This window comes from Oncorhynchus masou, chromosome 6 (assembly GCF_036934945.1).
Source record: "Oncorhynchus masou masou isolate Uvic2021 chromosome 6, UVic_Omas_1.1, whole genome shotgun sequence".
Taxonomy (NCBI): domain Eukaryota; kingdom Metazoa; phylum Chordata; class Actinopteri; order Salmoniformes; family Salmonidae; genus Oncorhynchus; species Oncorhynchus masou.
In genome coordinates this window covers 45,916,879-45,930,307 of record NC_088217.1, presented here as the reverse complement: position 1 = coordinate 45,930,307, position 13,429 = coordinate 45,916,879, and the positions used below count along the sequence as shown (strand labels likewise).

The following is a 13,429-nucleotide window of genomic DNA, read 5'->3' as shown; positions in this document are numbered from 1 at the left end:
TGCCGTGTCACAGAGCTTTTTCAAGTGCACAGCCTTTCTTGTTTGCCTTTTATATTGACAACTTTATTGTCCGGTTGAAATATTAACAATTATTTAGGCTAAAAACAACCTGAGGATTGAATACAAACATCGTTTGACATGTTTTTATGAATTTTACGGATACAATTAGGATTTTTCGTCTGCCTGTTGTGACTGCGTTTGAGCCTGTGGATTACTGAAGAAAACACGCGGACAAAAGAGAGGTTTTTGGATATAAAGAGAGACTTTATCGAACAAAAGGAACATTCACTGAATAAATTAATGTCTTCTGAGTGCAACCATATGAAGATCATCAAAGTTAAGTGATTCATTTTATCTCTATTTCTGACTTGTGTAACTCTTCTACTTGGCTGGTTACTGTTTGTAATGATTTGTCTGCTGGGCGATGTTCTCAAATAATCGTAAGGTATGCTTTTGCCTTAAAGCATTTTTTAAATCTGACACTGTGGTTGGATTCACAAGAAGTTAATCTTTAAACCTATGTAAAATAGTTGAATTTTTATAATGAGTATTTCTTTATTTGAATTTGGCGCTCTGCAATCTCACTGGATGTTGGCCAGGTGGGAAGTGTACCAGTACTCTTCTTGCGTTGTGTACAATCAGTCATCGACACGGAACTCCAATATGTAGCACCAGTCATGTAGCTTTATTCTGTTAGGAACGACACAAAATTGCACGTCTCACCATCCAACTCTGCACTCACGCACGCTGGTTTGGTGCTTGTTCACTGGGCTAGTTAGCAAAATAATACAATTACAATATACAATATAATATCTTTAACAATGTACCTGTTAGGAACGGCACAAAATTGCACGTCATGCTATGCACGTCTCACCATCCAACTCTGCACTCACGCACTGTATAAAATATATGAACCCCCCCCCACCAGACACAGTAAGTTGCTAGCTAGTACTGGTGGGAATTCTTTACAACAAAATGCACAACAAATATTCTCCAAAAACCGCTGCATCTTATATGTGATGTTCGAATAACATTTACAAACAATTTGATATAAATTGTACATTTAAATCATCACTTGAGAGTATAAGAATCACTTTTGATGTACAGTGCTTGGCAACCAACAACTTACCGCTGGTTTGGTGCTTGTTCACTGGGACGATTCTAACTGGAACATCCCCCCTCATAAGCAAGCTATGCAAACCAGCCAATAAGATGCCATGTTGAGTTGGTGAAGGCAAGACAACCTCAAACCAAAAACCCATTGGCTTAACAATAAAGTGGCAAGGGGAATCACCAATATAACCCTGTTACAGAAGCATATCCTAGAGAGGTTAAGAAGAAGGCGCTAGAAGCGTCTTATATGGTGAGCTACCGAGTGGCTACGACAGCTGCCGCAGATATGGCTGGGACAATGCTGGGGGAAAAGGCCAAAAAAGCTATACAGACAATTACTTCATCAATCAACATTGTTTCACGACACATCATGGACATGGCAGGAGATGTTTTCAAACAATTACTACTTCGCATACAAGCCAGTGAATTCTATGCATTACAGCTGAATGAGTCAACAGACATGGCGGGCCTGGCACCAGCTCCTGGTATTTGTCCGTTACATTTATGGGGGGTCAATTACAGAAGACATCCTCTTCTGCAAACCACTGAAACCAGGACAACAGGAGATTATATTTTTAAAGTACTGGACAGCTTTGTGACATCAAATGGACTTTGGGGGTCAAGATGTGTTGGTATTTGTACTGAGGGCGCCAAAGCCATGACAGGGAGACAGTGGAGTGGTAACGCGCATGCAAGCAGTTGCTCCCGACGCCACTTGGGTACACTGCAGCAATCACCGAGCCAACGGAATGCCTGGCAGCTGGAAAGACGCTTTGGACACTACAGTGAAAATGGTTAACTTTGTTAAAGCAAGGCCCCTGAACTCTCGTGCATTTTCTGCACTATGCAATGTTATGGGCAGAGACCATGTAACGCTTTTACAACATACAGAAATGTGCTGGTTATCAAGGGGCAAAGTATTAACATGTTTTTTTTAATTGAGAGACGAGCTTAAAGTTTTCTTTACTGACCATCATTTTCACTTGTCTGACCGCTTGCATGATGTCGAGTTTCTCTCACGACTGGCCCATCTCGCCTGAATGATCTGAATCTAGGATTACAGGGACTCTCCTCAACTATATTCAATTTGCGGGACACAATTCAGGCTATGATTAAGAAGTTGGAGCTCTTCTATGTCTGCATTAACAAGGACAACACACAGGTCTTTCCTTCATCGTATGATTTTTTTTTGTGTGGAAATGAACTCAAGTTTACGGACAAAGTAAAATGTGATATAGCAAAGCACCGGAGTTGGGTGCGCAATTATGCAGGTACTTTCCTAAAACGGATGACACAAGCACCTGGGTTCGTTATCCCTTTCATGCCTCCAGTCCACTTACCAATATCTGAACAAGAGGGTCTCATCGAAATTGCAACAAGCGGTTATGTGAAAATTTAATTTTAATCAGAAGCCACTGCCAGATTTCTGGATTGGGCTGCGCTGAGTATCCTGCCGTAGCAAATCGCACTGTTAAGACACTGATGCTCTTTGCAACCACGTACCTATGTGAGAGTGGATTCTCGGCCCTCATTAGCATGAAAAAGAAATACAGACACAGACTGTGTGTGGAAAGTTATTTAAGACTTGAGACTCTCTCCAATACAACCCACCATTGCATTGTTATGTGCATCCTTTCAAGCACACCCTTCTCATTAACCTGTGGTAAGTTATTCACAATTTTCGACGAACAAATCAAGTTTTATATGTAAGCTGGATAAATAAAGTGCAAAATGATTTATTATTATTTGTGCCATGGTCCTGTAAGAGCTCTTTGTCACTTCCCACGAGCCGGGTTGTGACACAAACTCACATTCATTCTTATGTTTAAATAATATATTGTATAGTGTGTGTGGCAGGCTTACAATGATGGCAAAAAACAAACATTTGAGAGTGTGCTGACCCTGGTGCTAGAGGGGTTACGCAGCTAGAGGTTGAATGTTTGAAGGGGTACGGAATATAAAAAGTTTAGGAACCACTGATCTAGAGTATACCATACTGTATGTTTACATAACATTGGCAGCAATAAAACATTGCCAAAATACAAGCAGTGAGTGGGAAATGGTTGGTGTAGGCAATGAGGGGGGAAAAATAATATAGTTCACTTGCCCTTCCTAACCCCAACCTCATCAATCAATCTTTATTGAAACAAAGGTGAAGTACCTCTACATTGACAAAGAAAAAGATTTGAGAAGACCTTGGTGAATATTTCTGTTCTCATAAAAGCCTATAAAGTTCAAGGTCTTCAGCTAATCATCAGTTTTATTTCTGTGAAAATGAATTGACGCCATGGCGACTCTGAAACCAGGGTTATTGTAGCATTGTTGTGAGAATGCTGTGTTCTCCCCAGTACACTTCAGCCTTGTGCTGACTTTATCTGTAGAGTGCCATGGAGGCACTCTGATACAAACACATGTAGGAGTCACTCAGCAGCCTGCGGACAGGCTCTCCAGCCTGGGAGGGGTCAGCCCGCGCTAGCTCCTCCTCTGACTGAGACAGGAAGTCACCCACCTCAGGACAAGCCCTGATCTCTGGAATGTTGTAGCCACTCTGGTCATCACCTGAGGGGACTGAAGATTAGGGATCTGACAAGTGAAAGACAGATAAGACTAGACATTTACGTAAGGTTGCAGTGTTCTCTACATCCAGGTTCAAAGACAAAGTAAGTCACTGGGTATCTAGTGACAAGTAAGACAAATAAATAACTTTACAAGGCAAGGAACAGTCTGCAATTGAACGGAACTATTATTTGTTTCGCACCTCAGAAGAAATGGATTTAGCGGTCTGTTCTTCCTTTTAGAATAATGTTGTACCAACCCGACATCCACTCAATAGGTTTTGAAATACACTTTTGATGGCAACAGACAAGATACTTAGACAAAGATACAAAAGTATGTGGACACCCCTTCAAATGAGTGGCTTCGACTATTTCAGCTACACCCGTTGTTGACAGGTGTATAAAATCGAGCACACAGCCATGCAATGTCCATAGACAAATATTTTCAGTAGAATGGCTGTACTGAAGAGCTAAGGGACTTTCAACGTGGTACCGTCATAGGATGCCACCTTTCCAACAAGTCAGTTCTTCAAACACCCCCCCCCTCAACTGTTAAGTGCTGGAAGCAACAATGGCTCAGCTGCGAAAGTGGTAGGCCACACAAGCGCACAGAACGGGACAGCAGAGTGCTGAAGCACGTAGCTCGCAAAAATCGTCTGCCCACTGTTGGAACACTCACTACCGAGTTTCAAACCGCCTCTGGAAGCAACGTCAGCACAATAACTGCTCGTCGAGTGCTTCATGAAATGGATTTCCATGGCCGAGCAGCCGCACACAAGCCTAACATCCCCACGCTTGATGCCAAGCATCGGCTGGAGTGGTGTAAAGCTCTCTGCCATTGGACTCTGGAGCAGTGGAAATGCGTTCTCTGAATTGATGAATCACGCTTCGCCATCTGGCAGTCCGACAGACAAATATGTATTTGGCAGATGCCAGGAGAACGCTACCTGCCCAAATGCATAGTGCCAACTGTAAAGTTTGGTGGAGGGGGAATAATGGTCTGGGGCTGTTTTTCATGGTTCGAGCTTGCCCTTTTAGTTACCGTGAAGGGAAATCTTAACGCTACAGCATTTAATTACATTCTAGACGATTCTGTGCTTCCAACTTTGTGGCAACAGTTTGGGGAAGGCCTTTTCCTGTTTCAGCATGACAATTCCCCCCCGTGCAGACAGCGAGGTCCATACATAACTTATTTGTTGAGATCGGTGTGGAAGAACTTGACTGGCCGGCACAGAGCCCTGACCTCAACTCCATCTAACGCCTTTGAGATGAATTGGAACGTTAACTGTGAGCCAGGCCGAATCGCCCTCCTGTGGCTGAATGGAAGCAAGTCCCCGCAGCAATGTTCCAACATCTAGTGGAAAGCCTTCTCAGAGGAGTGGAGGCTGTTATACCAGCAAAGGGGGGACCAACTCCATATTGATGCCCATGATTTTGGAATGAGATGTTCGAAGAGCAGGTGTCCACATACTTTTGGTAATACATTGTAACTGTGTTCTTTGAGGTTAATCTCACCACATCTGTCTGCCATGCTGTCGAAGAAGAGCCAGGAGCGAGGGCCAGGGCCATACTTTACAAAGGACACATAGTGGCTGGTGTGGATACAGAGCACAGCGAACAACTGCATTTTGTGCCTGGGTACAGGGGCATCTGCTGGCACCTCCGCTGGCACTGCCAGGGCTTTAGGGCAGTGGCTCTGCCGAGAGGGATGAATGTGCACCTGTCACAAAGGGAGAAGTGGAGATGGAGGATTGGGAAGAGGGAAAGTAGAAAGGGAGATTCAGTTAGATAAACGAGACTAAATCAATATACTTGCAGGTAGAAAAGCTGTAGCTCAGTCATGCTGCTTAACTGTGTAGAGTGGGGTCTGAAATTATTGACACCCTTGATAAAGATAAGCAAAAATGACTGCATTAAATAAATATTTCAAATACAGAGTTATATTGTATGCTAAAAAAAGCCAAATAGCCCCATAATGTCAAATATCCACCACCGTATTTTACAGTAGGTATGGGGTTATTTTCTGCTTATGCATTCTCATTTCGATGCTGAACCCACCACTGGTGTACGTGGCCAAAGAGCTCTAATTTCATGTCATCTGACCATATCACCGGTTCCAATCCAAGTGCCAATGCCGTTTAGCAAACTCCTGGAGTTTACATTTGTTGGATGACATGAAAATAAAGCTCTTTGGCCACACACACCAGTGGTGGGTTCAGCATCGAAATGAGAATGCATGAGCAGAAAAGAACCGCATACCTACTGTAAAATATGGTGGTGGATCTTTGATGTTATGGGGCTATTTTGCTTCCACTGGTCCTGGGGCCCTTGTTAAGGGCAGTCAGTAAGCGCAGATTAAGGATATCAAGGATCTGTAAAGATTTTGTATGGAAGAAGGGTCTAAGATCCCTCCCAATGTGTTCTCCAACTCATAAAACATTCTAGAAAAAGGCTCAATGCTGTTATCCTCGCAAGGTATGGAAAACAGGGGTGTCAATCATTTTGACCCCTACATTTTTTGAGAGAAAAAAATATTACTTGTTAACCAACATTTCTCTGAGCAATTGTATCTGTATAAAATAATATAATTTCCTTTTTTTTCTCCATACAATATAGCTCAGTATTTATTTATATTATACAGTCATTTTTGCTCATCTTTATCAAGGGGTGGAAGTACTTTCTGACCCTACTGTATACCTGTGTCTTGCAGGTAGTGCAATACTGTTTGATTCTTCCTGGCTGGAGCTTGCGGTCTTGTAGGCACTGGGGGCACTCGTACTCTGCCAAACGCCCACAGAGGAAGCATTCTCGGGGGGCTGATGGGAGAAGAAGGTGGAAAGGTGTCACTCAACCTGAAGACAGTTTAGCGAGTTACTGCATGGCCTTACTTTTATTCATAGGTATACGTGGCAGATGTGTGATTATGTGATTGTGCTGAAACTCACAGTTGTATAGAAGATCTGTGATGTCAAATTCTGTTGAGGGGATAATGTAGGGGAACATCTTGTACTTCTTCCCAAACCTTGGCATGTGGACCATGAGGCAGGATGGGATCTGAGGGACATATTAGAGACATTAAAGGTCCAATGGAGCCTTTTTTTTATCTGAATATCAAATCATTTCTGGGTAACAAATAAGTACTCTGCCTTACTGTGATTGTTTTCAATTAAAATTGTTAAGAGCAATTCCTCAAGCAATAATTTTGCTAGGACTATCTGGGGGTGGATTGAGTGGGGAGGGGAAAACAGAAAACGAGTTGTTATTGGTAGAGAGGTTAGGAACTCTATTTCTTATTGGTCTGTTAAGTCAATTTACTAAGCCAAAACTCCATCGCATCAAAACAGGCAGAATTTTCAGGCAGTCTTCTCAAACAGCTCTTACACTGAAAGGGCATTGTCATAATTGTCACAATTTCACACTATTAGTCCAACTTCATAGTGTGGAAATATATATAAAACACAGGAAAATCATGTTTTTGACTGCACAGGGCTTAAATATTAAAACAAAGTGATTGCCTTCTAAACAAAAGGTGCACTGACTACAAGGCCTTGTAAATATTGCTCCTTAGATAACCTTGCACCGTATCACCCACCTCCTCAAACTTGAGGCCACAAGACAGCAAGGAGACATCCAGGAGTTGCTGGACAGTGGGAGTCTTTGTCACCTGCTCCTTATCCAGAATAATCTGGAATGTGTAGGCATCCTGAGATGTGTCGTCATTCGACCTGAGGCCCAGAGAACAATCAAGCTAAGCAACTCAGTCATGGCAGTGTCAAATAAGGTCTAACAGACACTCAGAATCCCAGAAAATGGAGATAAGAAGTGTGAGGAGGGGAAGCACGGAGAAATAAGTGGCCTACAGCATAACATGCAAGGAAGAGAACATATATTGGTCAGGTCAACTAGAGAAAGGTTAACTGGTTCAAACCTGAGTTTAAGCAATGACTTCATGCAAAGCACCCGCTGTAGAAGGATTGTGATGAACTCTTCAGGGTCTGCATGGAGGCAGGATAACACCATTTAGGTGAATTTAGAGACACTGCAGCCATTTTAAAAATCCTAATTCAGACCCATAGCATCAGCACTCTGAGAAGTGTGTGTGCATACCTTTCTCTTCTGTTACAAAGGTGTCACACCCGAGCTGCTTGCGGAAGTTCATTACGCTCTCAGCAGGCACAAAACCTTGTCTGTGGATAACACACACACTATTGTCACTCTTGGTGGCCACACACTACACACTTTCACATAATACAAACACACAGAGATGCACATTCATATGAAGTGCATATACCTGAACATACACTACCAATGTGGCAGAGTAATATCAGACATGCATTACAACCACATAAAGGCTATTGTGTTTCAGTCTAGGTTGAATTACAATGCCATAACGCTCTTATTTGAAGACCAGCTGATAATACAGGCCTGCATGAGGGTCAAGAGGATCTAGAAAACTGCAAGCACAGACAATGTTTATACCTGCGCAAACAGTTGACAATGTCTTTCTTCAGAGAGCGAGATATGCTCTTTTCTGTGCCATCTGGTTTGTGGCAAACACTGTCCAGGGTCATAGATGAGCAGAACAGACTGTGGAGAGAAGTAGTCCTTTACTACATTAAACTGGGCTCAATGAAAAACATGCCCAATAAATAGTGTCACATTTTCATACAATTATGAGAGTTAAGAACAGTGACCTACAGAAAAACCATTTGACCAGAGGGGATTGAGTTAAGTTTACCTGAAGAGAGTGGCGTCGAGGTAGCAGGAGTTATAGTGCCCCTGGATCCCCTTCATCTTGCCCACGAGCAAAGACAGGGCTTCCGACTCAGGGATAGGAGGGACATTCTCATCTGTTTCCTCCAATGGAATGACTTATACAAACCATACAAAAAAACATCATGAAGTACTACTTATAATAGAAATACAACTGGTACATGTTTTATATCTGCTGTTGGTTGGTGTTTGATTCTATGTGTGTTTGGGTTAGGGTGGGAGCTGCAAACTAATGCTTATAAGGTTATGGCATTGTAATAATAGCCTATCTGTACTGTTTATGTGTGTGTTAGTTGGATTAGGACCTATATAATTGGTGTCTAACCTGGGGGGATATCTGTTGCTTTGAGTGTCTCCTTTTCAGAGGGGGGACATAAGAACCTTCCGTCTGGACTGCACTTTGTGAGGGGCACAAACAAGGCCCTGCCCCCTTTACAAGTGAAATACTGCTGGCCTCCATACGTCCCATCTGAGCAATTATTCACCTCATAATCCTGATGGCAAAACCACAAAAGAGTTGCTGAGGAATCAAAACTGATTGAGATATTTACATCTCAGGGGAGAATAAGAGGCCAGCTCAAGAACATTGCTTACACAGTTCACATCTTACACTCACCAGCTCAATTCCGGCCCAGTCATTTTTATTTTCTGAAAGGACGCCCATCCAACGGATCACCCCGTATACAGTTATCCCAGTGTTGGATGTTACCTCCACCATGGATCCCACCTCAAAAGGGTGGTGTGACGGGCTTTGGGTTGGGGTTTGGGTGACATTCTGGTCTAAATGGTTTATATCTCTCACTTGTCGTCCACGAGATCCCATATTAGACATGGAGTTGATAGGTGGCACCGCCTTTCTGTTTAGACCTGGGGGAGAAGAAGTTGAAGAGGGGTAAAAATGACACATCAAATGGTTTCTCTCCTTGTCATGAGACTGACCTGTGGTAAACATGTCTGTTTATCTTCACAAGAGGTATGCAGAGAGCTCAAAGCATGTGATGGCGCTCTGCTGCTACATTCCAGAGCACCTCGGCCAGTTTTACCAGTTCTGTATAAGAACTGCTCTATGCCCCACTGTCTAGCCGCAGGTGCTGCTCATTGCCATTCAATATTTCTAAGGGGGAGGGTGGGATCTTTTGCGTGTAGGGGCACCAATTCACAGCAAGTCCTACAGATTAACTTTGAAAGTGATGATAATCATTCAAAGAATTCTGTCTTCTTACATTTTAGTCATTTAGCAGGCACTCTTATCCAGAGCAACTTACATTTTCATACTTTTTTGTACTGGCCCCCGGTGGGAATCGAACCAACAACCCTAGAGTTTCAAGTGCCATGCTTTACAAACTGGGCCACATGGGTCAAACATTTAAAATGAGACCAAGCCACAGGATTCTGAAAGCTGATATTATTTTCCTGGTACCATTGCTCTGCTTTCTTTCAAGAGAATATGTACAGTATGTAGGCCAGGGATGGTCAACTTTGGCTTGTGGGTCTACATACCCCCACCTTGCGAGCAAAACAGTTTAGCAGCCCCTCTCGTGGCAGTAAAGAGAAACATTTTAAGATTTAAAGTTAATTTCCTGCAATTCTACACATTTTGCCATGGGGCGGAGAGAAAACTGTGCAGTTTTACAGCAAATTTCCTGGGTGGAGGCAAATGTTTGCTATTTTTAATATGATAACTGATGATCAATGGGCCCCACCACAGTTGGTAATTCGACCATGCTTACTACAAGTTTAGATAGCTGTTCGCTAGACTAATTTACCAAACAAAAATAAATGAGCTGACATGGGATAATTGAGTGACTGCTGATGCACAACCACATTTCAAAACTGTACCTTGTGTATTTTACTATTCTAACTCTCAACAGTAAGTTGAGAACCTGACTGAGTCCCCCCCCCCTCCCCAAAATAAATTGGCCGACGGTCCTACAAGAGGGGGCTGCCAGTTGCATCCCTGATGTAGGCTAGTGGGTTGTATAACTAGAAAAACCAGGTAAATGTGTCATATTTGGTAAACAAATACATGTAGGCCTATGTGCTTGTATACTAATCCATGAGAATACATGGGCATTGAACACCAGAAGGTAAACATACAGTACTAACCCTCTGAATAACTGTCTTTCCAGCGAGGGCCAATGCCTACAGAGTATGCTGGGACAACCTGGACAATGTCTGCTGCACTGAACAGGGGGAGATGAGATGGCTTCTTAGGGGACACTGTTTGATCAGAGTCCTGCTGAAATGGAAAGAAAACAGGACAATTACGCTAAATCAGTAAATCAAGTACACTCAATCCCATACAGTAGCTGTGCTGAGAATTTTTACTGGCGAGCTGGAAATACAACAAACTGCTTATCAGGCAACTGCCAATTGCTCAGATAATGTTATCAAGTTTCAGATGTTACGTAAAAGTTAGGTGCTGTAACTAATCAGATAACATTTTGGATCTTCCCCTGAGAGGAACATTCTTGTCTCCTGCTGTCACTCATGTACTGTAAATCAACGAGAGGTTCAGGAGTACTTGACAGGTACAGCTCACAGTGTCTGCCATACTGTGACATCAATAGGCTAAAAGGTTTCTCTTACTGATGAGAGGATCAAACAGACAGTTGAAATTCCTGATTATATGCTTATACTTTGGACAAAATGCTGGAATCCATTCCCTACCATATTTGTAGAAGTTGCATACTCACCACAAACTCAACCTCAAAGCCCAGCATCAGCAGGTCCCCTTGGTTCTCCTTCTTACCGATCAGCATCAGGTTCCGAACCAGGCCTGGCTGGTGACCTTTCTTGTGCTTAACCACTACTAAGTCATCCTGAGACAGTACACAGATGGCTGAAAAGAGCTGGGGGTTACACAGGAGCTCCAGGCGTTTGCTGGAGGGGGACACGAAGAGCAGCAGCTGGGCCTGGTGTCGGGTGAGGGGGTACGTGTCCTCCCTCTTCACCATGTCCCCACTCTTGGGATTCCCACTGCTGCCACCTCCGTACAACAGTCCCATCAGCTCTCCCTTATGCATCACTGCTTCCACACGGCCGATGCATCCTCTGGAGAAGCCTTTTCTCACCTTCCCCCGTGTCACTATGAAGAACTTTTCCTTCCCATCTCCTTTAAATTCCATTCCTCTTCTAAAGTGAACAATGGTCCTTGTTGTGTGACTAGCAGGCACCCTGTCAGGGAAAGAAGTAAAGAAGGTATTATTCTATAATTGTGATTATTCACTTGTATTATGAGAATGTGAGGTCACAGTCATTCCATTGTGCTGTCACACTCAAAGCATGGCTTTAAAGGTTCTAATGTATAAATAAGTGACAGATAGGTAGTGGCAGAGGCATATCTCTGGGTAGAGGTGTACACAGATTTTGAAATCAATTCATTTTAGGATGTTTGTGTTGTCTTGTGAAACCACCCTAAAACATGGAATCATAAAAAAAACGTTGGGATATTTTTTATGGCGTTTTTAATGATAATTCAACATATCCAGCTCAGTGATATCACCATAGTTTTGGGATATAGAATACTGGAATGGACCTTCTTATAATGGAATAAAAGGTCAACCATTTTGGTCAATCATGGTCTACCAGTACCGGCGTCGCAAAAAGTCAAGTAAACACTTTTCTGTGGATAATCTATCTCCACCTCCTACTGCATGTACAACCGGTAAAGTATTTGTAAATATAATTGTATTTTTGTCTTTTTTAGGTCCGACTTCGGTCAGACTGCTAACGTTAAACATTTCATTCAAGAGTTACCCTGACTATCTGCATTGACCCTATCTTGCACTGACTCAATACACACACAATATACAGACTCCACTGACACAAACACACTATATTCTTTATTCATATTGTTATCTATGCTGATGCCTGGTTACTTGACCCTGCCTCAATCACCTCGTACCAACTGGTACTCCATAGCTATATTTTTTGTGTATTTTATTACTCTTGTGTTACTATTTAATTTTGTGTTATTATATTTTAACTGTGCATCGTTTGGAATGGCTCATGACAAGCATTTCACGGTAACGTCTACACCCGTTGTATTCGGCGCATGTGACAAATACAACTTTAAAAAAAGAAAGATTTGTATCTGTCTGGAACCAAAATCACATAGCAACTGGCAACAATATCTCTAACAATTATATAGTATTACACTGTCCACAGTCTAGTGTAAACCAATATCGAGTCGCCTACAGTAGTTGCATACGAAATTACTCCATTTAAATTGAGTCAATCTTACCGACCGTTTATACAAGTATCTGAAGAGCAGTTACTCCAAAGTACTACACATTCTTCAGATGACTGGAAGGTACAACTGAATCCTCGGCGACTGTAGCTCAGAATAAGGAAGTATTCCAACGTAGATAGCCTAACTGGTATACTGTAGCATTGTGACCGAACACGCCCATTTCATACTGTCCTCTCCTCTCTGAAAGTGACACTTCAGAATGAAGATTGCGATTGTTCTTCAAGAGAATTGTGACAGAGAAAGGGAATAGTAAACTTGTCCACCATGAATGATTCAGCCCCCCCTCTGGCCAATTGAGACATCGCATGTGACTAACACATTTCAGTTTGTACAGTATTTTGTATTTATTAGGGATCCACATTCGCTGCTGCCAAGGCAGCAACTACTCTTCCTTTGGTCCAAACACATTAAGGCACTTTACATTACATATAAAACAAAAGATAAAACAGTGCATCAAATAACATTATTACACCACAACATATTTACAATACAAAAGGTGTAGAAGGTATGTTTTATCTTTTGTTTTATATGTAATGTAACAATATTACAATGTACATGTGTGTAGAGTGAGTGTGCTAGCGCTTGTATGCGTGTGCCTGTACATGTGTGTGTCCCTTCACAGTCCCTGCTGTTCCATAAAGTGTATTAAAAAGAAATTAATAAAAAATTGCTTGCATCAGTTACCTGATGTGTAATATTGTTCCATGTAGTCATGGCTCTATGTTGTACTGTG

General features: G+C 42.4%; 1 protein-coding gene across 7 annotated transcripts; it reads right to left on the bottom strand.

The window, feature by feature from the left end:
- Positions 1-2,674: 2,674 nt before the first annotated feature.
- On the bottom strand, positions 2,675-12,800 carry LOC135542133 (ubiquitin carboxyl-terminal hydrolase CYLD-like). 7 transcript variants are annotated; one of them, XM_064968824.1, is made up of 14 exons: positions 12,688-12,800; positions 11,138-11,618; positions 10,548-10,680; positions 9,058-9,308; positions 8,767-8,935; positions 8,407-8,539; positions 8,148-8,255; positions 7,776-7,855; positions 7,597-7,663; positions 7,261-7,393; positions 6,614-6,722; positions 6,366-6,484; positions 5,184-5,388; positions 2,675-3,681 (listed from the first exon to the last, which is right to left on the bottom strand). In XM_064968824.1, exons 2-14 carry the CDS (start codon positions 11,567-11,569, stop codon positions 3,485-3,487), a joined length of 2,136 nt encoding a protein of 711 aa, XP_064824896.1. In that variant the 5' UTR covers positions 11,570-11,618; positions 12,688-12,800; the 3' UTR covers positions 2,675-3,484. The 7 variants fall into 7 exon arrangements, with proteins under 7 accessions (XP_064824896.1, XP_064824894.1, XP_064824897.1 ...); XM_064968822.1 differs by having other exon boundaries at positions 12,692-12,800; XM_064968825.1 differs by having other exon boundaries at positions 10,548-10,677; positions 12,692-12,800.
- Between the last annotated feature and the right edge of the window lie 629 nt (positions 12,801-13,429).

Coding starts and splice junctions, on each gene's coding strand:
- LOC135542133 (XM_064968824.1), bottom strand. CDS start 11,569: ATGGAATTTAAAGGAGATGGGAAGGAAAAGTTCTTCATAGTGACACGG. Junction 8,540..8,766: donor AGCAACAGATATCCCCCCAG/GTTAGACACCAA, acceptor GGTTTGTATAAG/TCATTCCATTGGAGGAAACA. Junction 8,256..8,406: donor CTCGACGCCACTCTCTTCAG/GTAAACTTAACT, acceptor TTCTCTCCACAG/TCTGTTCTGCTCATCTATGA.